Here is a 26,947-nt window from a genome sequence, read left to right as displayed (position 1 = left end):
TAAAACTCAGCTAATTTTCATAGGAGAAAAGGAGGTTTTGTTGGTATTGTCTTTGTTGTCGTTAAAAGTATATTCTAACATCAATTCAGATCTCCAGTCACTAGTTACTCTTTACCTTAGATGAAGGAATCTTCACATTTCTCAACATTTCTATGTGATGACCAGCTTAGATGATGAGGAGACTTATGATAAATAAAAAAAAAGATACTTACGATATATAAAAATATTGCATTAGTATTTGTTTAGTTAAGGGAACTTTGATCTTTGAAAGTGATCAAGAAAGTACATTATATCATTCTTTTGTGTTAATACACCCTTTAAAGAGAAGACATTCTTAGTTGCTAAGGAACACGTAGTTCAAAAGCCCAAGGAATACTTAATAAAGGAAAAAAAAAAAAAGTATAACCCACAGACAAACCATCCCACGTTGCAAAATTCAACTAAAATTAAGTGAAATTGATTTTGTGGGTATCTGAAGCAGCAGAGGTGACAATGAATCACTTTTCTTGCCTTCATTAGTATTGAAGATATTGAATTTACTCCTGTTATCCAATAGATAGTGGAATTAGAATGATGGTGGGAAATATAATGTAACACTTTCTTTTAATCCCAATTCTCATTATTTTGAGGTAGGATGATATTTATTTATCCAATTTGTGTACAGTTTTATACAATGTTTGTTCATTTTGATATTTTTAGCTTTTCTGTCATCTTTCTTCTTAGAACCTCACACAATTGTGAAGGTAACAATGGGTATACTTGAACTAATTTCATTATATCCTGATGCCTAATGGAAATTGTATGTTGCTCACAATGGAGCTCATCTTTCATATTCATCAGAATCTAATGATAAATGAAATGAAAATGCAAACTAATAATAAATACTGTTAATCACAACTTCAGACATGCAGTTCTGTTAGAATATTTCATTATTAGGAACAGTGAATCACTCAGGAAGTATATTGTTGACCTACTCATTTAAAAAATAATAGGCAGGGTGCTGTGGCTCAAGCCTGTAATTCCAGCGCTTTGGGAGGCTGAGAAAGGAGGATTGCTTGAGCCCAAGAGTTCAAGAACAGCCTGGATAACATAGTGAGATCCTATTTAAAAAAAAAAAAAAACAACTAGCTAATTTAAGCAAACTCAGGAGGAACCTGGCTTTCAGCAAGAACTCAAGTTATTTAGAAAATAGTTTGTTCCAAGGAAGGGCAGTTCAGAGGCAAGGCAGGCTCAGAAGCTATCATTGTTGACTCTGCTGGGAACTCTTCACAGCTAACTCATTATTATCGCGAGAACCCGCCCCTGATAGTTAACGTGGGTTCTTTTCTATTTCCCTAAGCATCTTGGCTGGTTTGAGAAATAAAGAGAAAGAGTACAAAAGAGAGAAATTTTAAAGCTGGGTGTCCAGGGGAGACATCACACGTCGGCAGGTTCCGTGATGCTCCCCGAACCGTAAAACCAGCAAGTTTTTATTAACAATTTTCAAAAGGGGAGGGAGTGTATGAATAGGGTGTGGGTCACAGAGATCACATACTTCTCAAGGTAATAAAATATCACAAAGCAAGTGGAGGCAGGGCAAGATCACAGGACCACAGGATGGGGTGAAATGAAAGTTGCTAATGAAGTTTCGGGCATGCATTGTCATTGATAACATCTTATCAGGAGACGGGGTTTGAGAGCAGACAACCTGTCTGACCAAAATGTATTAGGTGGGAATTTCCTCATCCTAATAAGCCTGGGAGCGCTACGGGAGACTGGGGCTTAGGCTTTGACTGTAAAAGACAGCTGCCCCCAAGGGGCCATTTATAGGCCTACCCTCAGGGCGCATTCTCTTTCTCAGAGATGTTCCTTGCTGAGAAAAAGAATTCAGCGATATTTCTCCTATTTGCCTTTGAAAGAAGAGAAATATGGCTCTGTTCTGTCTGGCTCACTAGCAGTCAGAATCCAAACTGTCATCTCCCTTGTTGCCTGAACATTGCTGTTATCCTGTTCTTTTTTCAAAGTGCCCAGGTTTCATATTGTTCAAACACACATGCTCTGCAAACAATTTGTGCAGTTAACGCAGTCATCACAGGGTCCTGAGGCAACATACATCCTCCTCGGCTTATGAAGATAATGGGATTAAGAGAGTAAAGTAAAGACAGTCATAGGAAATCACAAGGGTATTGATTGGGGAAGTGATAAGTGTCCATGAAATCTTCATAATTTATGTTCAGAGATTGCAGTAAAGACAGGCATAAGAAATTATAAAAGTATTAATTTGGGGAACTAATAAATGTCCTTGAAATCTTTACAATTTATGTTCTTCTGCTGTGACTTCAGCCGGTCCCTCCATTCGGGGTCCCTGACTTCCCACAACACATTATGTTAGTCTTCTATTGCTATGGTGACAGATGACTAAAAACTTACTGGTTTAACACAATGCAGATTCATTTTCTTACAATTCTGGAGATGAGAAGTCCTTTCTGTGGCTCATTTCTCCTTCCCTTGGTCTTCAAAGCCAGCTGTGTTGGCCTGATTTCTTCTCATGCTGCCATTTCTCTGGTTTACTCTTCCTTAGTCACATCTTCCTCTTCCATTTTTAAGGACCTTTGTGATTCCACTGGCTAACTCTGACTATCTAGGGTAATCTTCTTTTAAGACCAGCTGATTAGTAAATTTAATTCCATCTGCAAACTTAATTTCCTTTTGCTATGTAACAACATATTAACAGGTTCTGGGGATTAGGATATGGATGTTTGGGAAGCTATTCTTCTGTCTGTCATAACCACCACTTCTATTGCTCAGTAGATCTGAATACTGTTTTCCTCCCACTAGTCTTTTCAGTTCCACTTCTACTAAACATTTGATCCATGCTATTTCATCCAACTGTCATCCTGTGGTGAGAGCATCTGATTGGCTCAGTGTGTTTATTTATACAGGTCTTTTGTATCTGGCTCTTTACATGCCATTGACTCAGAAGTTAACGGCTTGCAAGTCTGATAAAAGTCCTGATATAATTGGTTAGAAGTCAAGGACAAGGCCATACATTAGAATATTTCTAGCCATATGTAAGGGAGCTCCTATTTCATCAGGGACTGTCAAAGGGAAAGCATCCCTCAGAAAGATGTCTGTGGATATGACAGGAATCTTGATTGCTTGTCCAAGCCAATTTCCATGGAACGAAAGTACACATGCAAGTATTGGGAGATGGGGTTGTCAAAATTTACATATCTAAGATTTAATATGCAGAAATTTGACTGTTTCCCTTTAGGGAACTTAACTTGCTTATGAGCTGCCATTGTCTTCCCTAGGAGTGGGAAAAATTAATTTAATCACTTGAATGTTAGCCTCTTTCAGATCAAAACAACCTTTTGTGGTCCACTAAGGATTTAGTAAGTTCTATCTCTTTTTTGATATTTCTGTAATCTTCTTTACTTTTGTTTCTTAGTGCCTGGGCGTAGGGAGAAACTTACGTGACAAGATATCTGGTGTATTTGCTTGCTTTTGTTCTCTTGATATAGATAGTGAACTTGACTGCTACTTAGAACTTGGCCAATCTTCTCAACCTGCTTAGGGCCCCTCAGCTCTAGGTGATTCTTTACCATTATCCTTCAGCTGGGCATCTGCTTCCCACTTTCCATCTCTCAGCTTCTGCATTAGAATTTATTTGATTGTGTGCAGAGCCTATCTCCTAGGAGACATACTGACCCTTGTTCCTTTCTTGCTCATTTCAAAGGGCTTTCTTAAATGTCCACATCCTGCTGAAGCCAAGCAAGATTCAGGGCATAGAGTGGCATTGCAGATTCACTTTGCCTAAACATGCCACATTTTACCATTCACCTTCGGCTGCTCTGGGCATTGGTTTGCTCTTTTATGATGAAGTGCGATTCAGACTCCCTCCAGGTATTCTACAGCCTGAATCCCATTGTTCTCACTAATACAATGGTTAATTAAATGTATATTATAGATTTCTTAAAGTGAATAAATAATATAATGTATGTGAAACACCTAAAAGTGATATAGAGTAGCTGCCTAAATTGATTGCTAATAATGATATAGCTGGGTGCAGTGGCATGCACCTGTAGTTCCAACTACTCGGAAGGCTGACATGGGAGGATCACCTGAGGCCAGGAGGGCTAGGATGATTGCCACTGTGAATAGTCATTGCACCCCAGCCTGGGCAATATAGTGAGACCTGTCTCTAAAAAACTTTTTTTTTAATAAAAATTTTTTTTAAAATTTAGGTCATCTAAAAGCTTGGAAGCATATTTAGTTTTGAGTAAATATTTCTGGGGCATCTGTATTATGATTTCCAAGAGGTTTCTTTAGGAATTTTGTTAAGCAATTATATCATTGAGTAATATCATTTTTTAGATATTACATTTGAAGTTATTTTAAAATGTATAATTGTGATGATTATCTTGGAACTGTGGACCTAATTAGAGCAAAGTGACTTAGAACATAGATTATGTTAACATAGCTAATTAGCATAATTAACATATTATTTTAATTATAACAAAGATATTTAGAACATAGATTATGGTTTTTCTGCCTATCTCACAAACCATAATCTATGTTGTCATCACAGAGAAACTTGGTCTTTGAATGTTACAACGGAAGTACATTAAAGCCAGTTGGTTAAGATTGTAGGAAAGGAAGAATGTACAGGTGACAAATATTCTTTTTGTTAAGACTTACGTCAGGGTGGCAGCAGGAGAACTTGAACTGTAGGAAAACTAAAGCATACAAGTGTATCAGGAGGAAAAGCATCCTGTTTTGAACTCTCTCTATATGCTACATTCTTTCTAGTAGAGAAAAAACGAAGGCCAGTATTGCACAGCATGTGAAGAGTTGACATGATTGAAATGTAACCCTGTCTGGTGCCAAAAACTCATATTATTTCCACCGTGCTATTTTTCCTTCAAGAAAGAAATTGGATAAAATGGCAAAGCAGATAATTATTTACAAAACAGTAAGCTGAAGAAGAGGAAAAGATACCTCAAGATGTGTTTGAAATATTAATACATGAAATATTGTAGAAATATGTCTTAGTGATGGAAAGAGTTGGAAATATACACATATTATGAAAATATATTGTGTGACCATAAAACTCCATATGAAACCTTCTATTCTGAAGATTATTTACTAAACATATATCAGGAGAGCTTTGCAATAGCTCTTATGACAACAAAGATGATTGTAGTCTTTGGAACCAGAAGCAAGAGCTAGTTTTTTTTGGGGGAGAGTGATATAATTTTAATTTATTTTTATTACCAAAGAAAACATTTCAGTTGTGGCTTTATATATAAAATAATACATCCAGATATTTACACTGGGGGTTCTAGACTTAAGCTTCTTGACTTATTTTTTTCACATTTATTTGTGAGTTAGATCTTGTTTTTGTTAAGTAGTTAAAAATTATCCTAAAAGGAAATTTGATAGATATAAATTTATATATTTGAGTAGATACATACTTGAAATAAATTGTTTCCATGTACTTATAATCTATTTATTCCTTAAAGCACCAAACAATTAATATGTCTGGCACATGTATGAAGAGACTTAATAAATGACATTACTTGAAGTATAGATTGCACATCTGAACTAATCTCCACCTATGAAGTGTATTGTATTCCCTATACCACAGGAAGGAGGTTAGACTGCATAGAGAAATGAACAAGGTATTAATGGTACAATGCACAGTACATTTCACACCAATTAGCTCTATTGGTTTTACTGCAAAGAACTACGTATCCTGGATCAATTAAAGTGATGTTGAAGTTTATCTATTTGTACCCCAAATCAATTAATCAATATTCCTGAATCTTATCTTAGTCTGAAATGAAAGAGAAAGCTTTGCATTGGATGAAGTTTTTCATGGATGACATGGGTCTTAAAAAAAAAAAAAAACAGAGTTCAATAATCTGCCCCTTAGCAGAAAGCATAAGCAATCTGGTAAAATGCAGGACTCCTGGATGAATCCAAATATGGAGATTTTGTCACTAAATTAACGTGCCTTGAGTACTTTGAGTGAAAACCTACAAGTTCAAAGTTCACATGAGTATGGAAAAACCTCATAGTGTGAGTGAGTCACTTTTAGGAGTAAAAATGGATTTAAATCTTTACAAAATATTAATTTTAATTTCAAATAAATTTTAATTTCAAATAAAAAATTGTAAGTCCATGTAAAACTAATATGCTCTGTAGTCAATAAATGTGAGTATGTATCTGTGTTCATCTGAAGCCAGTATGCACCAGTGTTACCAGTGTGCAGCTGGGATCATACTGTAGAACCTGTTGGTAGTAAAGCAGAATGTTGGAGTTGTGCCAGAAAAAAGCAGGGTTGAACTGGTTCCTGTATGTGCCTGGATTCACTTCTCATAAGACAGTAAAAACCTGCCAGGTCCTGGCTTTCAAAGATGGTTTAGTCATGCATGTGCACCCCATCTGTTGGATGCATGAGGGATTTCCTTCTCATCTCAGCCCTCCAGCCACAAACACTGTGACTGCTTCCCCTCCAACCACCCTTTCTTTAATTCTTCCTCTCCTGCTGAGAGTGTACAGGCTGTGTAAGACAGGTGCAGCTTATGCCACTCTGGGGAAATCCTTCCATAGACACTAAGGTGAGCCAGAAAGGTAGTCAAATTTTTCTTTTGGCACCTAGCTTAATTTCAGTGTGCTTTAATTCAGTGATTAAAAACTAACAGCGGCATTTACTTTGATAATAAAAAATAAATACACCATTACAGTTCTAAAAAAAACCTTAATGACCTTCATCTCCTCTATCTGTGAACTGTCCCTAAAGCTCCTCTTGTTATCTAGATGAACATGGGCAGGGGCTTTATATGTATTCTCTCTCTCTCTCCATTCTGTAGCACGTAACCCTTCCTCCTACCTTTGTTTTCCACACTCCTCCAGGTTTGACCTCCCATGCTCCACTTTGCCTTCTGTTGTCTAGGATGGTACCCTTTCTCTTACGATGCTGATGACAGATAATACCCAGTTTCGAGATTGGACAGTGCAGCATCAAGCTTCAAAATTGCATGTACAAACCATTGTGGTACAAGACGTTTTACAACCTGTTAACATAACCTCTGTTTTGGCAAGCTGGTGGTCTTAGAGCAAATTTATATTTACATATTTTTTCCTGACACACTCAATCTCCAAAACGATCAATATAAAGAAAGAACAGGGTGGTGTGTCTAATCAGTTGTTTATAGTTTTAAATACATTCTAATGGGAACTTGTAAGCCAAATAAGTAACTATTGTTCTTATTGTTTTTTTTTTCTTTCACATAGATTTATGAGAAATATCAAGATTTGTATACTGTGGAACCAAATAATGCACGCCAGCTGGTAGAAATTGCAGCCAGGGATATTGAGAAACTTCTAAGCAACAGATCTAAAGCCCTGGTGGTGAGTTTAAATCAGATCTGCTCATTTTATTATTTTCCTTACTTATCTATTATTTAATTTTCATGCCCTATTGAGGGGTTTTCTTTGATATGCGTTCTTCTTCTTAGTAACTGTGTTCATCCGATATGTTCATAAAAGATGAGATATTATGGTTTAATTGCAAACCCTAAATATTTCTAATTTTAGTTTATATTACTATTATATTTTAATAATATATGTTTAATTGATTATATGTATCCATATGTACATCATGATACATAATAATAAATTGAACATGTCTAAATCCATATGTACATCATGATAGATAATAATTGAACATGTTTAAACCCATATGTACATCATGATAGATAATAATAATTGAACATGTTTACACAACATAAAACCCAGAATATTATCATCCTCTTTAGTTGTATAGTCTCTTATTCCATCACCCTTCCTCTCTGCTAGAGGTGGCCAAAATGCTAGATATCCAAGTTACCATTTTTTTCTTTTTAAAAATAGTTTTTCCCCACAAAAATGCTTTGCTGAACAAGTTATTCTTTAGTTTGCTTACTTTTTAGCATTATCAAATTCATGTCACACTGTATGTAGTCTTCAGCTACTTGGTTTTCTCCATCAATATTATGTTTGTATGATTTATATGTATGTTTGCACTTAGATTTAATTCATTCTTTCAGTTAAATATTATTTTATGAGGATGTATCTCAATTCCTTCATTTAGTCTCTGTAGGTAAATTATTTGGATTATTCTAGATGAATGCTATTATGAATAGTGCTGCTGAATTTTCTTGAACAAGTCTCATAGTACTTATGTGCAAGAATATCTGTAGGGTCAATACAGGAGAGTAGAATTGCTAGATTGTAGTGTATTCGCAGAGTCAGCTTTATAAAATATGACAATTGTTTTCCAAAATAATTGTATCAGTTCAGATCTTCACTAGTTGTATATGAGCCCGCATTGATACATATTCTGGCCGACATGTGAAAGTGTTACACTTCTTAATTATAGGCAATCAAATGAGTGTAAATAGTACCTCTGCTTGTCACTAATGAAGGAGACATTTTGCTGTATATTCATTTACCTTTATTGTTTCCTCTTCAGTGAAATTGTTTTGTAATTTAAAATATTGATTTGTAGGTTATGTATTCCTGATGCTAATTCATTTTAGTTATATATGACCCAAACATCTTTTTCAAGTGTATGCCTTGTCCATTGCCTTTATTGTGATTTTTTATGAGATAAATTCTTAATTTTATTGCAAAGTCAACATTTCTTTTAATTATTAGTATTGTAGAGTGTTTTCTTTAAGAAATCCTTGCCTACCCTGAGGTTATACACATAATTTAATATATTTCCTTTTACCTGATTCTAAGCTTTGTCTTTTGCATTTATGTGTTTAGTCCACTTGCAAGTTATATGAGTATATAATTTCAGTCTGCATTTCAAATTATTTTTTCCAAGGAATTTTTCCAGGGCATTTATAAAATAGTTTGCCTTCCCTTGTCCAGCTCAATATCTAGTAGGCTGATGTGATTTGGCTGTGCCCCACCCAAATCTCATCTTGAATAGTAGCTCCTATAATTCCTACGTGTTGTGGAAGGGATGTGGTGGGAGGTAATTGAATCATGGGGGTGGGTCTTTCCCGTGTGGCTCCCATGATAGTAAGTCTCATAGGATCTGATGGTTTTATAAAGGGGAATTCCCTTACACATGTTCTCTTGTCTGTTGCCATGTAAAATGTGACTTTGCTCCTCCTTTGCCTTCCGCCATGATTGTGAGGCATCACCAGCCATGTGGAACTGTGAGTCAATTACACCTCTTTCCTTTATAAATTATCCAGTCTGGGGTATGTCTTTATTAGCCGTGTGAGAACAGACTAAATACATAGGCTAAGTCCCTCACTATATTCTTCTTCAGAATAATCTTGAGTATTCTTAAACTCTTACTGTTTATCTAAATTTTAGATTCAGCATATAATTATCCAGGAACATGTCTGCTGGGATTTTGATTTGTATTATATTGACTCAGATCAAATTGAGAAGAATTGATATTTTTATTATATTTTATCTTTCTATTTATACATAGTATCTCTCATTTAGCAGTATTTTACACCATTTGATAAACTTTAACAATTTTTTTTTTCGTAAACTTCTTATACATCTTTTGTTAGATATAATGCTGGAGCTTCAGTTTAGCTCCTCTTATTCTTTGTTTGTTTGTTTTTGAGACAGCGTCTCACTTCATTGCCTAGCCTGGAGTGCAGGGCACAATCACTGCTCACTGCAGCCTCAACCTGCTGGGCTCAAGCAACCTTCCCATCTCAGCCCTCCAAGTAGCTGGGACTACAGGCATGTACCACCATACCTGGCTAGTTTTTTAATTTTTTGTAGAGATGAGGTCTCCCTATGTTGTCCAGGCAAGCCTTTAACTCCTGGGCTCAAGTGATCCTATTGCCTTGGCCTCTCAAAGAGCTGGGATTACAGGCATGAGCTACTGCGCCCAGCCTGGTTCCTCTTATTGTATAGATTTCAGTATATTTATGGATATTTGTCTCAATACAACTCTGAATTTCCTATTTACTTAATACTCAGAGTTCAGTTTTTTTGTTTACTATGTTTTATAAATATCTTGACCCTCATAAATTTTCTATGCTTTCTTAGATACTTCTAAATCTTTATATTATGCTTCTTCAAGTATCCAAGATATTGTTGTAGTGTAGCAGGTATGTTGCTTGGAAATTTTGTTATGCCATGTTGCTAGAAGTTGAAACATTTAATTAAAAATAATAACTGAGGCCTGATGCAGTGGCTTACTCCAGTAATCTCAGTACTTTGGGAAGCCGAGTTGGGAGGATCACCTGAGGTCAGGAGTTCGAGATCAGCCTGGCCAACATGGTGAAACCCCGTCTCTACTAAAAATACAAAAATTAGCTGGGTGTGGTGGCAGGTGCCTGTAATCCCAGCTACTCCAGAGGCTGAGGCAGGGAAAATTGCTTAAACTCAGGAGGCAGAGTTTGCAGTGAGCTGAGACCACGCCACTGCACTCCAAACTGCACGAAAGAGCAAGACTCTGTCTCAAAAAAATAAAAATAAATAAATGAATAAATAAAAATAATAATTGAGTAATCCATAGGAAGATAAACTTTCTTTACTGGAAAATTCAAAGCATTATTATCTTCAATTTTGGAGATGAAAATACAACTTTTAAGCATTTATTTATGTAAATGTTTTTAATAAAAACTTATCTGATAAAAATAAGGTGCTTTCCACTGAAGTGATTAATATTCAGGTGACAGTGGAAAATGATTAGATTTATATTGATTTTATCAGTCTACATTTTTCCTCTGGATGTAGGAAGCAGGTGATTTGGGCATCATAGTCCCTTAAAAAAGGTTGTGGAATGAAATAGTGTATGTCTTGCCTTAATTGGATTAAAGTATAATCCTATTGAGACTTTCTTATATCTCATTTGGAATGGAAGCTCAAGACACCTGGTGCATTATTTGAGTCTTGTGAGGGATCAGTAGAATATCTTAGGCACGTGGTGACAGAATACTGAAGACACAATGGCTAATTAAGTGTAGAATAGTTCCATTTTATTTCAGGGAGACAGATTCATGTTTGTTTTCAAACTAAATTCTTTGCTTAACTTCTTTGATTCTACAAAAATAGAAAACATGATTTCAAAGAGAAATATTTTGAGGCTAATAGAAAAACATATGCTACATTGTATTGTAAATGAATGCAAGATGGCATTGTTAATTTGCTTGTATTTTTGTTGTAGGCTTATACTCAGGGAGACATCTGGATTAAAGGAGCTTTATTTCTTCTGGGTGGGACACTAATATAATTTTTTAGGTAAATATAGTGGAAAACATCATGAATATACAAGTCTAAGGTAGATGATAAAATTTAATACCAGTTAGACTTTATTGAGTGGTTACTAAGTAGCATCATCGAATTATTTCCCATAATAATGCTATGGTAGAGACACCAGTATTAGTCTCATTTTTCAATGAAGAAACTGGGACTTTGAGAGTTCCTGAAACTTGCCCAAGGAAATATATCTAATAAGTAATGTTTGCCAGTGCTTGTCAAACTTTAATATGCATGCAGATCACCCATGGCTCTTGTTAAAATGCAGATTTTTATTCAGTAGATCTGGACAGAGACAGTACATTTCTAATAAGCCACCAAGCATAAGGTAATGCTTATGCTCCTGGTACAAAGACTATACTTTTAGCAGCAAGAATGTGAAATTTGAATGTGAATTTGAATGTAAAATTCAAATTCAGGTGTGTCTGACTTCAAGATCTGCATTCCTAGTTATTACACAAATACATCCTTTGACCTAAAAGAAGTGTGTAATCATAACAAGGAAGAAATGATGGCTAAGCAGTATTTTGTAAACTTCTATTCATCCATGCTGAATAATTGGATGATCTAGGTGTTGGAATATTCTGGAAGGCTTTTAATTTTTCAGTGAATCCTGTATCAATTAACCATTTTCAAAAGAATGATTTAGTGAAAGAGAATATATGGTATTCAAACAATTTTCATTTTAATTTGAGTTTGAAAAATTTAAAAACCTTTATTATTCTTTGGTAAACATAAGATACCTCTGAAAATATAAATGTAAACACTGTGAGAGAAAAATAAATGTAACTGGTTGTTTTCTTATATGCCTTCTAAAGAAATTACTTAACAGTCTTTGATAATTCAGGTTTTTGAAAAAAGAAAATTAAAACTGGAGGGTTTTTGGGTGAAATTATTGCTTTTTAGTATCTGCAATAATTGTTATTGTGCATACATGAACACGGATTTTATGTATTTGAAGATTAAATTGTTAATCCTATCTTTTATAATATTTTTGATTAAAAAGTCAATTTAACTTATTGCCTTATGTGCTATCTTGTTTTTGTTTATATGTTTGACTCTAAACTACTTATTTCAATTTTACGTTACACTCATTTGTGCTTTTGTCTTTTGATCAGCTGCATCTACCAGCCTTAGAAAGAGCTGAAAGATAAAATGATATCAAAACATTTTCGTTGCTGTCTCTTTGATAGCAATTTTGCTTTTTTTTTGGTAGGGGGGGCTTCTTACTATATAAAATCATGTTATGATTCTGATGACTCATATATATTAGGCCCTTACAGAAACTCTGTGAAGTAGACACATTAAACATTTATGCATTCTTATTTTATAAATGAGGAAATTTAGAATACCAATGTTCTTATCCGAGACTGTGTAGATAGCATGAGGTGGTGGTAGAATTCAACTTTGACTTCTGTCTAAAATCCAGTATTTTTCCCCTCTAAACCCACATTCATAATTTGAACCATTTTTTATTTCCAAGATGTGTTTGCTAAATGACTTGTTTTTCTGACATTTGCTATGTCTGTGTCTCAGGAACTGGCTCCCTGCAGTGATTATCTGACTATTATCATTGGATTATTCTTAAGCAATCTCAAATCAAACAGTGTTTTGAAGCAAAAAAAGATACAGTCATTTAACATTATTATGAACATACATTTCAGCTTGAACTAGGCTGAAATATCTGCAAGTGTTAATGAACAATTCACAGGAGAAAGCTTTTCAACAAAGCAATCCAACCTCCAGTGCGGCCTTCTGAGAGATGGAGGTAAATGAAATCAGTGGTCTCATTGTTCACCACCAGCCCAGCCAAGGGGATCTGCTCAGTAAATGAAGGTCTCTAGGCATTTTGCTCAAAGGAAATAGGATCAAGGTTACAATAAACAAATTTTTCTGGTGACACTTTCCAATTATGGCATATTCTGTCTCCCTCTGGTTGTCCTGGTAACTTTAATTAAAGCTGCTCCAATCTATTTTGGAGCTTTAAATACTGTAATATACTCCAACTCTTAATTCAACCTTGATACTGAGCTTATGATTAGATAACAAGAAGAGGAACATGACAAATGTTCTCAAGTGATTTTTAAAGTAGGTTTTGTTTTTGTTTTCCTGGTACTAGATTATTGTTATTTAACCAAATAGTTTTTTTTTTAATTTTTATTTAACTCTTAGGCCAGTCATTCTATATCATTTCTATTTGTCAGCAGTGCCAATAACATTTTATAAAAATGCAGGTTTCTGATCTTTATCTCTAGGGATTTTAACTAAAAAATGTGGAAAGAAACTCAAGAAAAATTAGATCCAAAGAAGTGAGAAAGAGGATCCAGGAAGGAATTCTGAAATTCTTTAGAGACTCAAAGAAGAATACAAAATTCATTGTGTTTGGCTATTAGGGGTCATTGGTTTACTTTTGTGAGAATAGATTCAATAGAATGCATTGGAACAGAATAAAGATGGTAGTGTTAAGGAGTGATTGGAAAGTGAAACATTGGCAAGAAATTTGTCTGGATTTTCATGAAGTTTGGTAGGACAGTGAAGGAAAATGTGGAGTACTACTAAAGCATGTTTTTCTTTCTTGTTTATTTTTGACACTGGAGGACATATAAGCATGCTTATAGCTAGAAAAGCAGAAATTATGAAATTTGAAAATAAGAAAAATATAGTCTGAATGTTGAAGGATGATTCCAGAAAAAGCAGACAGAGAGAGATCGAGGTCATGCAATTTTCTTTGAAAAGATTTTGGAACCTTTCACTTGGGACAGAAGGAATATTATTAGATGTAAATAAAGACAGTTTTGCAGGTAGAGAAAATTTAAAAGTCACAATAGATGACCACTTTTCTCTTGGCCAAGTAGAAGGGGATATTGTATGTAAAGATAGAAGGGGCTATGGGAGTCTTGGGGACTTGTTGAAGATTTGGGAGAGCAAAGTAAGAAAAGGTGAAAGGAGTCTATTATGGGTAAGTAAAATGACTGAGGAATAAAATCTAGGGCCTTCCTAACACTGAGAAGAATCAGAAGATATAAAATACCCTCATATTCTAAAAATGAGGTTCCAAGCTACATATGAATTTCAAAGAGCTTTCTGAAAACTCTGTGTTTATGTAGATGTGCATATTTTGATCATTAATCCAGAATCTATCTGGAGGGTATAAATTATCCAGGTTAAAGAGAACAGGAGAAAAATTCCTTTGAAAGAGGTATAAAATGTTGTGCCATTTGCTTTCTCCAAGGAGAAAAGTATGCTTACCCTTCTCTGTAATCTTAGTGTAAATGTCTTTGAGAAGATTACTTAGAGAGCTAATACATTTCCCTTTGAGTCTGAGTGGTGAAGGGATTAGGTAATCCACTAATTGTTTTGCAAAATTGAGATTACTTTTATTTATTTGGATTTGATACATGCCTGTGGATGCTAAAAGGGAAGTGCTGAGGCTCGACATGTTTACCCGGTGACAGGGCAATGAGACACGGTATCAAGGGCCATAAACTTACATACAAAACAAGGCAGTGTGAGATGGAGCTGGTCTCGGACAGGACCCAACAGGGCTTCCTGCCAGGAACAAAACTAGTTTAGCAGAAAGAGGGTAGAAATATACTGTCAAATGGGAGCTGAGGGGCTGGGGTTTAAATGACCCTCAGAAGTATTACGTTGCAATTGAATGTCCTGGGTACCTCCAAACTACTGGGAAAGTATCTTAATAAAGAAACAAGTCAGTGTTGAACATCCATCAGCTGCAGAGAGTAACAACATATAATTATAGTCAAGAAAAGGCCATCTATTGTGAACTTTCTCATAGTGCCATTGCTGAAATCACTGTGCTTGAGCTGCTAAGTAGTGTCAAGATGAAATCAGGAGGAAAAACTTGGAGCGTGGACATAGCCATCTACCACATTCCCCATCTGAAGTTTCTCGGTCTGAAGCAGTACTAACATAGTAATGGGATTTTAAATGAATTTTACATTAAGCTTAGATATTTGATTTTTATTCCAGACTAAATATTTTAATTGATAGCTGAGACTACTTTTAGCAATAACACTTTTATATACAATGGTGAATGGAAAAATTAGGGAACCTGAAAGGCAAATGTTGTGTTCAAGTATGATTAATAGACAACCCAACAAAAGATGATTTAAACAGAGTGTGGATTTATTTTTCCTCCTGTAATAAGATATACATGGGTAGGTAACTCAAGGGATTTCCAGAAATCCCACTCTGTTACTTCTGTGTCTATCTCACTGGGCAACCTTTGGCTGCAAGGGGGATAAGAAATGTAGTTTTAGCTAGGCCATTGCTTCTCTGAACAAAATTGGGTGAACTCTCAATTACAATGTATATCCCACCAGTTGATGTCTATGTCAAGACTTTTTCAGGATTTAATATGAGTTTTATGGAAGATGGTCTAGAGAAAAATCATTTTAAAGAAGCAGAGGAGAGGAAAGGAAACATTGTTTTCTGTGGGCATGTTTTATATGGAGCCCCACCTTTCAATGTAACAGTTATATTCATAATCAAATCAGCTTTCTCTAACACAGATTGGCATAATATGAAGAGTAGAAAACTGCAATTACTTTTGCACCAACTTAATAGAATGAGAAGACTGTTGAATCCATCTAGGATTGAGGATTAGCAAAGTAAACTTTGTAAACATCAAGGATATTTGAGAATAGTCAACAGTAGTTGAAGTATTTGAAACCAGGAACCATGTTAGATAGGATCTGATAATGGTCAAGAAATAAGAGTTCAAGGGAGTAGACATTTTTTATGTGGATAAAGTGTACATTTATAAGGAACAGTGGATAAATAAGAAGTTGTGGTAAAGGACAGAAATTTAAGAAATTAAGTGTTTTGGGTAAAAAGAATGTAGAAGCATGAGTGAATGAGCTGGTTACTTAGATGGAGAAGAGTGAAAGTTTTTGGAGTTTTACTAGAAAAGGGGCAAATTAATCATTAGCATTTATTGACTGTCTGCAATGGTCCAGATAGTTTGCTAGGCACTTTCCATATATTTCTAACACTATTTCTGTTCTGCGAAGTACATATAGTTGTTTTCACTGTACACATGGGAGAATGAAAGCCTGGAGAAGTTGAATACATTGCCCAAGCTTACACAGCTAGCAAAGAATTCAAACCCAGTTGTGTATACAATAAGTTCTCACTTAACATCATTGATGGGTTTTTGGAAACTGTGACTTTAAATGACATACTATATAACAAACCCAATTTTCCCACTGACTGATATAAGCAAATGTGAAGTGTCCATGGCATATTCCTGGTCACAAAAATATCACTAAACTTTTCATAAACACCAAAAACTTCTGTTATTAAACACTGAAATAAATGTGAGCTATACATACATTTAAGAAAGATTAATATGAACAAGTAAGATAATTATTTACGTAATTATCCTAGTTCAGAGTGTTGGGTGGCCAGAACCTCTCCCAGAAGCTCAGGGTACAAGATGGGAACCTACCCTGGACAGGACATCATCACATCACCAAGTGCCCTCATTCCTACACCCATAGCTACTTGTCATGGGGCAATTGAGACATGCCAGTTTACCTAATGTACATATCTTTGGGATGCTGGAGGAAGCTGGAGTACCCAGAGGAAACCTGTGCAGATATGGGGAGAACATGCAGACTCCACACAGACAGTGCTCTGGCCAGGAATTGGTTTTCGTTTTTTCTCATCAGTGTTACAACAAAACGATACTGAACAAAACAACGTTATTTGAAGACCTGCTGTATCTACAAAAGTACTTGGTGTTCCCTTGTGTGTCCTGTTATTTGTTTAAAAGCTTACAACATTAACTTATCTAATCTTTACCGTGCATAGCTGAAACTAAGAAAGGTTAAATGACTTCACCACATCTTACATAGAGTGAGAGATTTGGGCTGGAATTCTTGTGTTTATGTTATCTAACTTTTAGGTGGCTGCATCATGTTTCTCAGCTCCATGGCACCTCAATAATCTTAGCCAAAATTTATTTGTCTGTCATTTGTCCAGTTAAATCAAAGCAGTCTTGTCCAGTTGACGTGGAGCTATTATAACTAAGAAAGCCATATTAATGCTCTACTGGGGTCTCATAGTACCGTTATATTTAAGTGCTTTAAAGTCAGCAACGTCATTTATTTTGCTTGCCCTACAGCTTGTAACACCTACCTAGAGTGCAGTTTAGCTAGTTTAGCTACCGAATAAAATTCAGACATAACCTGCAGAATATCTTTCCAGTGAATGATTGCCCAGTGGAATGCCTCTTGATTTTTGAAATCCAATCTGCACAGACTAGACTGAGCTCTCACTAAGACGTTTTTGTTTCTCTTTTTGCTTTTTGCTGATGCTTATAAGGCACCTACTTACATTAACATCTTCCAGTCTCATGTCTTTAACAAAATAACATGTGATTTACGTTACAGATAGTAGAACATCAGAATCATGTGGAGATGCCTTGAAATGTAGTCCAGGTGCCCAGTTAGATGTGCATGTTTTCTGCCAACAGTGAAAGGCCAAGTAGGGCCTATAGACACTGTGTGTTAACATCCTGTTCATTGTGTGAGCAGGAAATGATGCCTGTAGCCCTTTACACCCTAATATATAGTTTATAACATTTGTCCACGCACCTTGGCATTTGGCAAGTGTCTGTTTTACTGTTTTCTTTAGGTGGTTGAAAGCTGGTTGTGAGGGGTTTGGGTTGATATAAAAATGCTCTATTTTTTTCACTTAATAAATAATAGGCTATCAGAATTTTCACTCAGAACATCAGATTTTTCTGAAGCAGATTACTGCTTAAGTGGGAGATGCCTGTCCTGCTTGATACCATTTGTTAATGTGGTAAATGGAAAGTTACACACTGGAGTGGCATCTTTATAGATTTTTAAGTCTAAAGTAATTATAATGGTAGGAATTTGGGGCCAAACAGAAGAGATGGTGAAACACTAAGTGCTGTGTTTACGACCTTTTCAATTACACCAAGGAGACAGATCCATTTACCTGTAACTGTGCTGGTACTCTCTACCACACTCAGCATTTTAAGTTTTATAACATTTTGTTCTGATTAATGTATTATCTAAAGATTAGCAGTGAAGTGTTTTAAAACAACTTCCTTCCTTCCTTCCTTCCTTCCTTCCTTCCTTCCTTCCTTCCTTCCTTCCTTCCTTCCTTCCTTCCTTCCAACTTCTTTTCTCTCTCTCACTCGCTCTCTCTCTCTTTCTTTCCTTTTGAAGGAATTTTACTCTTGTCGCCCAGGCTGGAGTATGATGGCGACCTCCACCTCCCAGGTTCAAAGGATTCTCCTGCCTCAGCCTCCCGAGTAGCTGGGATTACAGGCACCAACCACCACACCCAGCTAACTTTTGTGTTTTTAGTAGAGATGGGTTTTCACCATGTTAGCCAGGCTGCTCTCAAACTCCTGACCTCATATAATCTACCCATCTCAACCTCCCAAAGTGCTGGGATTACAGGCGTGAGCCACTGCGCCCGGCCAACCACACTTTCTGTTGTAAATCTGTCATTGCTAGAGAATGCGTTTTCCTCCCACATTCCATGGAGTAGTGTCAGCACTAAATGGGTATTTTAACAAAGGCACTTTTGAAAAAAAGGAAGTAGTCAAATATACCTTTAAGATAGAAAGCACAATTAATGGTATAGGGCACCTAATTATTTAATGGAAGGTTCAGACATGGAAAGGTTTGGGGCAACAGTGATAGGCTCTGTCTTCTGAACGAAATCTCTTGGAAATGAGATTCTTAGAGTTGGCTTTAGGATCAGAAAGCAGTATCTAATGTATAATTTATGTTCTGGTAATACAGCATGGGGGAAAGGGACTGTTGGGTTTGTGATTACTTTGAGCAAAATGAGAATTAGCTCAAGTGACTTGCAAAACTCGCTCAGGCAAAAACTACACAATTTGTAGAGCCTAGTACAAAATGTAAATGTGAGGCTCTTCTTAGTAAATTATTAGCATTTCAAAAGGGCAGCATCAGAGAATGAAACCAAACATGGGGTCCTTCTGAGTGTGGAGTCCTCACCAAGTCAGTCAGCCTCATCTGACTGCACAGGTCTCACACCCACCGAAGCTGGCTGGTCCTGCACATAGGTCGTTAGTGGTAGAGCTGGAACCAGAACTTGGGATTCTCAGCTGCTTGTACCGCGTTCTTTCTATGATGATAGTCGTCAGACTTTACTTGGGGACTTCAGAGTCTATGAAATCCTTGATGATTGTTGCAAGATAATCCCAAAGTGAGGCAAAAAAAGAAAAAAAGAAAAAAAATCTGTATGTCATTTCACCTCTTTTTTTTCCCCACAAAATAGCAAGTTCGCCTCAACAGAAATGCTCTGATCTGACTGTGCTAGTTAATAGTGTTTTGGGTAAAAATAAATATGGAGAAACGGTGCTGATTCAAGGCCAACCTCTTCGATTCACATAGTGGAATCTTTAAAGAGAACTTCACTTCATGGTATCCCATAAATTCAAAGACAATCTGATCAAGTAATGTTTGCTAACATTAAACAACATTTAGTCATTTATACAGTTGAACTATAAGTGGTCTGATTCCTAAATGTTAACTTTATTTTTTAATCTGTTGATGTTTACTTTTCCCTTTTCCTTGTTAACCCCTTATTATCTCCCCACAGAATAAAATAAACTCTAAATCTTCCTCTGTAAATTCACTTGCTAACTTGTACTGAATAATATGAAGGTAGAAGCCCGTTGTGAGATGCCCAAACCCATTCTGGCTTTTATATACACACAGGTGTTCTTTGGATCTGTTCTTCATAATTGTTTAAAGCTTCTTCTTCTTCTTCTTCTTCTTTTTTTTGAGATGGAGTCTCGCTCTGTCGCCTAGGCTGGAGTGCAGTGGTGTGATCTCCAGTCACTGCAAGTTCCACCTCCTGGGTTCACGCCATTCTCCTGCCTCAGTCTCCTGCATAGCTGGGACTACAGGCGCCCGCCACCAGGCCTGGCTAATTTTTCTGTATTTTTTTAGTGCAGACAGGGTTTCACTGTGTTAGCCAGGGTGGTCTCGATCTCCTCACCTTGTGATCCACCCGCCTTGGCCTCCCAAAGTGCTGGTATTACAGGCGTGAGCCACTGCACCTGGCCCATAATTGTTTAAAGCTTCTAAAGTCAAAAACTACATTTGCAAGATTAGTTTTCTACGATTTTTTAAAAATCTCCTGACACAATTTACCATTAGAATGATGGAATGCTGTGCTACTTTAATTAAAGTATCATGGATCATAAATCTTTTTAAAATTTATTTTTATTATTTTTTTGAGACAGGGTCTCACTCTGTTACCTAGGCTGGAGTGCAGCACTGCTATTATAGTTCACTGCAACCTTGACCTTCTGGGTTCAAGCAGTCTTCCTGCCTTGGCCTCTCGAGTAGCTAGGACTACAGACACATGCTACCATGTCTGGCTAATTAAAAACAATTTTTTTTTTTTTTGAGACCAGGCTGGTCTCAAACTCTTGACTTCAGGGGATCCTCCCACTCCCTCCTCAGCCTGCCAAAGTACTGGACTTAAAGGCGTGAGCCACCATGCCTGGCCCCAAATCCTACATCTTGATGGAATTTTGGAATTTCAGTTTTTTGGTCTTTTCATCTCTCACAGTTGAATGTCTAAGCCACCAAGGCGAGGGAGTTGGCTGTTCTTTTCTCAAATATTTTTAGTGATTAAGCTTCCACAATTGTAAAACCCCATTATTGTTGCTTAGCTTGGTTTTTAAGAAGTGATTCCTAACCTCTGTGTCCTTGTGTAATTTAAAGCTTTTTTTTTTCTCTCTCCTGTGTACACTAAACTTTGATTGACATTCTTTTTAGAAGAATATCTCATTTTTGTATGTATGTGCATGGGGGGCGTTGGGGATGGTAGGAGCTATCATCAGTTCGTCACAGCTTAGTGTTCTTGGCACGTAATGATGGCTTTCAGTTGCTGAGCCATCATTATTGCCAGACATTGTGGGAAGTGCTTTACACACAGTATCAAATTTCATCTTCGGAATAACCTTATGAGGAAGATATGTTATTGTGTTTGAAGATAAGATACAGTCTTCTTCAGTCTTCTTACAGTCTGTAATCCGTTACACTTTGAGGTGAAAGCCATCTCACTTTTTTTTTGGGGGGGGTAAGACTATTTTATTTTATTTTATTATTTTATTCTTTTTCAAGACAGAATCTTGCTCTGTCGCCCAGGCTGGAGTAAAATGGTGCCGTCTCGGCCCACTGCAACCTCCACCTCCCAGATTCAAGCTATTTTCCTTGCTTAGCCTCCCAGGTAGCTGGGGTTACAAGCGTGCATCACCACGCCAGGCTAATTTTTGTATTTTTCAGTAGAGACGAGGTTTCACCATGTTGGCCAGGCTGGTCTTGAACTCCTGACCTCAACTGATCTGCCTGCCTTGGCCTCCCGAAATGCTGGGATTACAGGCATGAGTCACCACACCCAGCACCCATCCCACTCTCAAGTGTCAGGTGGAGGAGGTTTTATACTCAGGTATGTCTGACTTACGTCTGTGCTTTTCAACAATATGCTTTTAACTCTGTAACTTAATAAGCCTTGATTTTTTTAACATTCCTATGTAGACAAATTTTTATTCCTTTTTCATTTGTACTGTGTTCTGGAAATTATCGAATATTTATTCTCTAATTTTGTCAAAGCATTGAAGCCAGAGTTGAAGGTTGTGCTTTTATAGGGGATCACTATGATAAAGCAGTGTATAACTACAAATTCATACTTTTTCATTTGCATATGATCCATTACAGTGAAAGCTGATTTATTTTCTGTAGGCTCTATGTTAGATTATACTAAATGTGTTAGATGATTTTGATATATCTTATGTTTGTAAATATACAAGTATATATTTTTGTAAATAATTTAAACAAATTAAAAAATGTATGAGGTGAGAAGAAAAATTCTCTTTAGTGTTCACTATCCAGAGAAAAACTACCTTTTAAAGTTTGGTGACTACCCTTTAGAATAATTGTGTGTGTGTGTGTGTGTGTGTGTGTGTGTATGTGACTTACCAGTATTTCATGCAGATTTTTATGTGAATGCCTATTAACTTATATAAAATCTGTTTACTAATTTTATAGTATTCCATTTTGTGAATGTATTATTTATTTAGCTGTCTCCTTCTGATAGTTTATTTTTTATATGGATGATATGAATACTGTTTATAGCACATCTTTACACATATACGAGAAAACTTTTGATTACTTTATTATACTTAAGTCATGTAAGTGAAATTGTTGTGTCTAACAGCATATGGGAGTCAGGTGGTGGCTCACTCCTGTAATCTCAACATTTTGGGAGGCTGAGGCAGGAGGATTGCTTGAGGCCAAGAATTTAAGACCAGCCTGGGCAATATAGCAAGACCCTGTCTCAAAAAAAAAAAAAAGTTAGCCAAGTGTGGTGGCATGTGCCTATAGTCTCAACTACACAGGAGACAAAGACTGGAAGATCACTTGAGCCCAGAAGTTCAAGACTGTGGTAAGCTATGATGGTGCTACAGCACTCCAGCCTGGGTGACAAAGTGAGACCCTGTCTCTCTCAAAACCATGGATGGGGCATTATTTATTATTTGTTTTTCTTTAATCTTCCATTAATTCCTTCTCTCTTTTTTGTTTATTTTTAAATAACAGAATTTCTAATAGACTTAAGCAACAGTGACTGAGTTACATTTGACTCAGTATAATAAGTTAAGTACGGTTCTGTAAGTAGGACTTAATTTTAAATGATAGATATATTTTTAATTATAATAATGTCTAAAACTCATACTTTTCTCTGCAGATTAGTGCCTTTGTTGTTGGCAACATAATCAGTTCAGAATTAACAGGCTGGTTGGGGCAAACATCTGTCTTCCAGATTTATTAAAAAAAAAAAATGCAGCCTCAGAGTTGCAGTTACTGATTCTCGATACCAGCTCATATGCTCTATCTTGCATGTATTATCCAGCCACAGGCAGCATGCCAACAGGCCGCAGTGTGGATGAGTGCTCCTGCTGTTGGCAGTCCTTGTATTCTAGGGCAGCGGACACTGTCAAGGCCCAGTTAAGAGCAAAAGCCAAGTTGTGTCTTGACAGCCGAGACATTAGTTACAAAAAACTGTCTACTCCTTCTCTGGTTAATTTATTCATTTGGTCTCAGGACACATTACTCCCCAATTACAGCTACTCCTATAAATGTTGGTCTATTGTGAACCAGTCACCCTTGATTGTTTACACTGTCTTTTCTGAGAAATTCTAGGTCCGTCAACTTAAAGGTCTAATAATAAATAATAATGACTCATTTTCTACAAGAGGGTTTAGAGAGAATTTATTCCCCTATATCTTACTGCCTGTGCCATTTTTTTCTAGCAAAACAACCTAATGTTATCTCTTAAACAACAACAAAAAAAATTAAGTAAATTATCAAGTGTTATATTTATGTGCTCAGAACATTTCCTTAAAATTAGGATTTTCAGATAGCCATTTTTGCTTGTCATTGATAGTAACAAGTTTGGCTCTTGCAGAAATGTTCATTTTCGTTAAATGACTGCACACATTAACTTCTACCTCTCACATGGGTATTTTTTAGTTTAGATAAAAACAGGTGAATATAATGTATAATTTTTGATGTCTTTGTTAACAACTATATTTTGAGTCAAAAATTGTATCCATGAAATGAAATTAATCCTTGTAATTTCTCAGTAGAGAGTAATTATGTTTTTAGTTTAAATATTAAAATGTTCTAAAAATATCAAATATCTTATATGAGACCTTAAAATAGAAGGTCTTAATAACAATGTATTGTGTGCTTCTGATTTATACTAGACACTGTACTAAGGGCTCTTTTGTATTTACTCATTTAATCCTTACAATATACTTCTGTACTTGGTATTGATAGTCTCAATTTTATAGAGATGTTTTGCCCATGTATTTGTATCCGGATGCATTTAATTCCCAAGCTTCCTGGCAGCATATCTCCTCACTTGGCCTTGCACTTACCGTGTGTCAGGCACTCTGCCTAGTGTTTTACACAGATTATTCCATTTAATTCTCTTTTCTCTGACTTCCCCTCTTTCTCTTCTTCCTCTCTCTCTTCCTCTGTCCCTTCCTTTTCCTCTTTCTATTGCTTTTCCTACTCGTCTTCTCATTATTATTACATGATGTGATAAGGCAGAGAAGTATAGAATGAAAAAGTTTTAAGTATATTATCTGAGGTCTTGTAGTTCTAGGTTGGCATTTTTGTTTCACAATGAGATTACGTATTACTGTGTTTTATTTTACATCAGATGTGGTATAGAAAAGCAATAATGGTAGCTTATTTTAATTAAGTTACAATTTATGTAAAAGGAGAGAAGGATTGAAAGAGAAGAAAGAGAAGGCATGGAGAGAACAAAGGAGAGGGGATCTCGCCTTTTTATTCTCTAAACTTACTTGCATTAAGTATTTATATAAAATGTGTGGTGAATTTGGTAATGGAGACAGAGATTGTAACATCCACGAGTTTTTATTAATCTCACTGTAATTACTTAGGTTTATATATGTGAAAAACAACAATTTTAGAGTATCTACAAGCCACATACTGTGCTGGGGCTTTTATACTCATAAGTGAGTATATTTTAGGAGTGTTTTGGGGAAATTCTTGTCTAGATACTATGGCATATATGGTTGTATAAAGATCAAAATTAATTAGAATAGTTTTTATTTCTGAACTTGAGCTTAGATACCATGCAGACATTCACTTTTTTAATTAGCAATGAGACTAGCAACCTTTCAAAAAAATTATGCTGCTCTGTTGGTATTTCAAGAAGTGATTTTTGTTAGCTCCTAAAGCATAGGTTGTAGGCCATTGAAAAGTGAAGTATATCATTTGAAGTTCTAAGCATAAGACATGCTTAATTAACCAACTTTTAATTACAACTAGTGAGAAATGGAGGGTATATATATATAGTTAAAAGACAAGACCTCTTACTCAATTAAAGGAGAAAGGAGAGAGGCATCACATGAGAGGGAAAATAAACCATGGAGGTCAGCTGAGTTGATCTAGTAGAATACAAAGAGCTTGGGAAAACTCTCTTCGTATTTTCATTCTTAACTGAATTTACAGATGTTTAATACATACACCGTCATTCTTTTTCCCCCAAATAACTGTTTATTGGAGCTTTATAATTTTGCAAATGAAGCTATCTTTTGGGGATTGCCCTTTCTTTAATTTAAATGATGCCAAATGTCTGCTAGTCATCTGGCGAGGAAAATCAGGACTACTTGGTGTTGCTATGCTGCCATGATCAAATTTCTCTTCTAAATAGTAGTCTCCAGTCCTTAGCTGACATTTCACACCAATTGCCCTGTCACTGTTGGAGGCTAAATCAGCATATTAAGAAGCAGCAAGTGGCACCTAATGCCTGCCCTGAGAAAAGTTACTAGGTTTTAGTTACCACAAAGATTCCCAGCTGCTCCTCCTTAAGTATTTTAGACGTGCTCACTGATTTGAAACAACGTTTTTCAGCTGCATGGAAGGCATACCGAATAAATACTGGAAGGAGGACAGTTTAAAGACTTAAAAGCAGTCTCTGTCAAGGCAGGCCATACTTTTCCTCTCAGCCGTACACACACAGGGGAATTATCCCTGTGATCTGCCTGTGTTTTAAATTGCCACATAAGTAGGCATCCATTACAGAGGAAGCTGGCAGTGTACATTTTTGTTGTGTTTGTGTGACAGTAGTAATTTCCGACTTCTCCATTTAGTGACAGCATTTAAAAAAAGAAAATAATGTATGCATTTTAAGAAGCAGTGAGCCCCAAAAGACTTCTAGGTACTCTTGGTAGCTTATGTACATGCAGAATCACATGTATGGTACAGTTAATGTTTACTCATTGTGGCCGGGCGCGGTGGCTCAAGCCTGTAATCCCAGCACTTTGGGAGGCCGAGGCGGGTGGATCACGAGGTCAGGAGATCGAGACCATCCTGGCTAACATGATGAAACCCTGTCTCTACTAAAAATACAAAAAACTAGCCGGGCGTGGTGGCGGGCGCGTGTAGTCCCAGCTACTCGGAGGCTGAGGCGGGAGAATGGCGTGAACCCGGGAGGTGGAGCTTGCAGTGAGCCGATATCGCGCCACTGCACTCCAGCCTGGGCGACAGAGCGAGACTCCGTCTCAAAAAAAAAAAAAAAAAAAAAAAAAAAAAAAAAAAAAAATGTTTACTCATTGGGTAATATTCAACTAACATTAACCAGTGAAAGACCAAGGTCTGCCTAATATGGCTTTGATGACATTTGTACATCCTTTTCTGATTTACTTTGTAGTGTTAAGAGTGTATTACTGAATCAGATTAATGTGGTTTAGCTGTGTCCCCGCCCAGATCTCACCTTGAATTGTTATAATCTCCATGTGTCAAAGGTGGGGCCAGGTGGAAATAATTGAATCATGGGGGCGGTTTCCCCCAAACTGTTCTTATGGTAGTGAATAAGTCTCACAAGATCTGATGGTTTTATAAATGGAAGTTCTCCTGCACAATCTCTCTTGCCTGCCACCATGTAAGGCATGCCTTTGCTTCTCCTGTGCCTTCTACCATGATTGTGAGGCATCCCCAGTGGAGGTGGAACTGTGAGTCCATTAAACCTCTTTTCTTTATAAGTTACCCAGTCTTTATTAGCAGCGTGAGAACAGACTAACACACAGATA

At 36.4% G+C, this 26,947-nt stretch overlaps 1 protein-coding gene and 1 long non-coding RNA gene across 10 annotated transcripts in view; both read left to right on the top strand.

Annotated features, from left to right (window-relative positions):
* The window catches only part of LOC105475402 (calcium voltage-gated channel auxiliary subunit alpha2delta 1), a 506,236-nt gene that overhangs the window by 98,682 nt on the left and 380,607 nt on the right, over positions 1-26,947 (top strand). For all 9 annotated transcript variants that reach the window (XM_011730609.3, XM_011730608.3, XM_011730607.3 and 6 more), the window contains one exon: positions 7,282-7,398. In XM_011730609.3, the coding sequence (XP_011728911.2) occupies positions 7,282-7,398 (117 nt within the window). The remainder of the gene's footprint in view (positions 1-7,281; positions 7,399-26,947) is intronic.
* Positions 7,405-26,722, top strand: LOC139362784 (uncharacterized). The gene is made up of 2 exons (XR_011622098.1): positions 7,405-9,200; positions 11,183-26,722. It is a non-coding gene; the product is annotated as an uncharacterized lncRNA (long non-coding RNA).

This window comes from Macaca nemestrina, chromosome 4 (genome assembly GCF_043159975.1).
Source record: "Macaca nemestrina isolate mMacNem1 chromosome 4, mMacNem.hap1, whole genome shotgun sequence".
Taxonomy (NCBI): domain Eukaryota; kingdom Metazoa; phylum Chordata; class Mammalia; order Primates; family Cercopithecidae; genus Macaca; species Macaca nemestrina.
The sequence above is the reverse complement of the archived record's forward strand: the minus strand, read 5'-3'. Positions and strand labels throughout refer to the sequence as shown.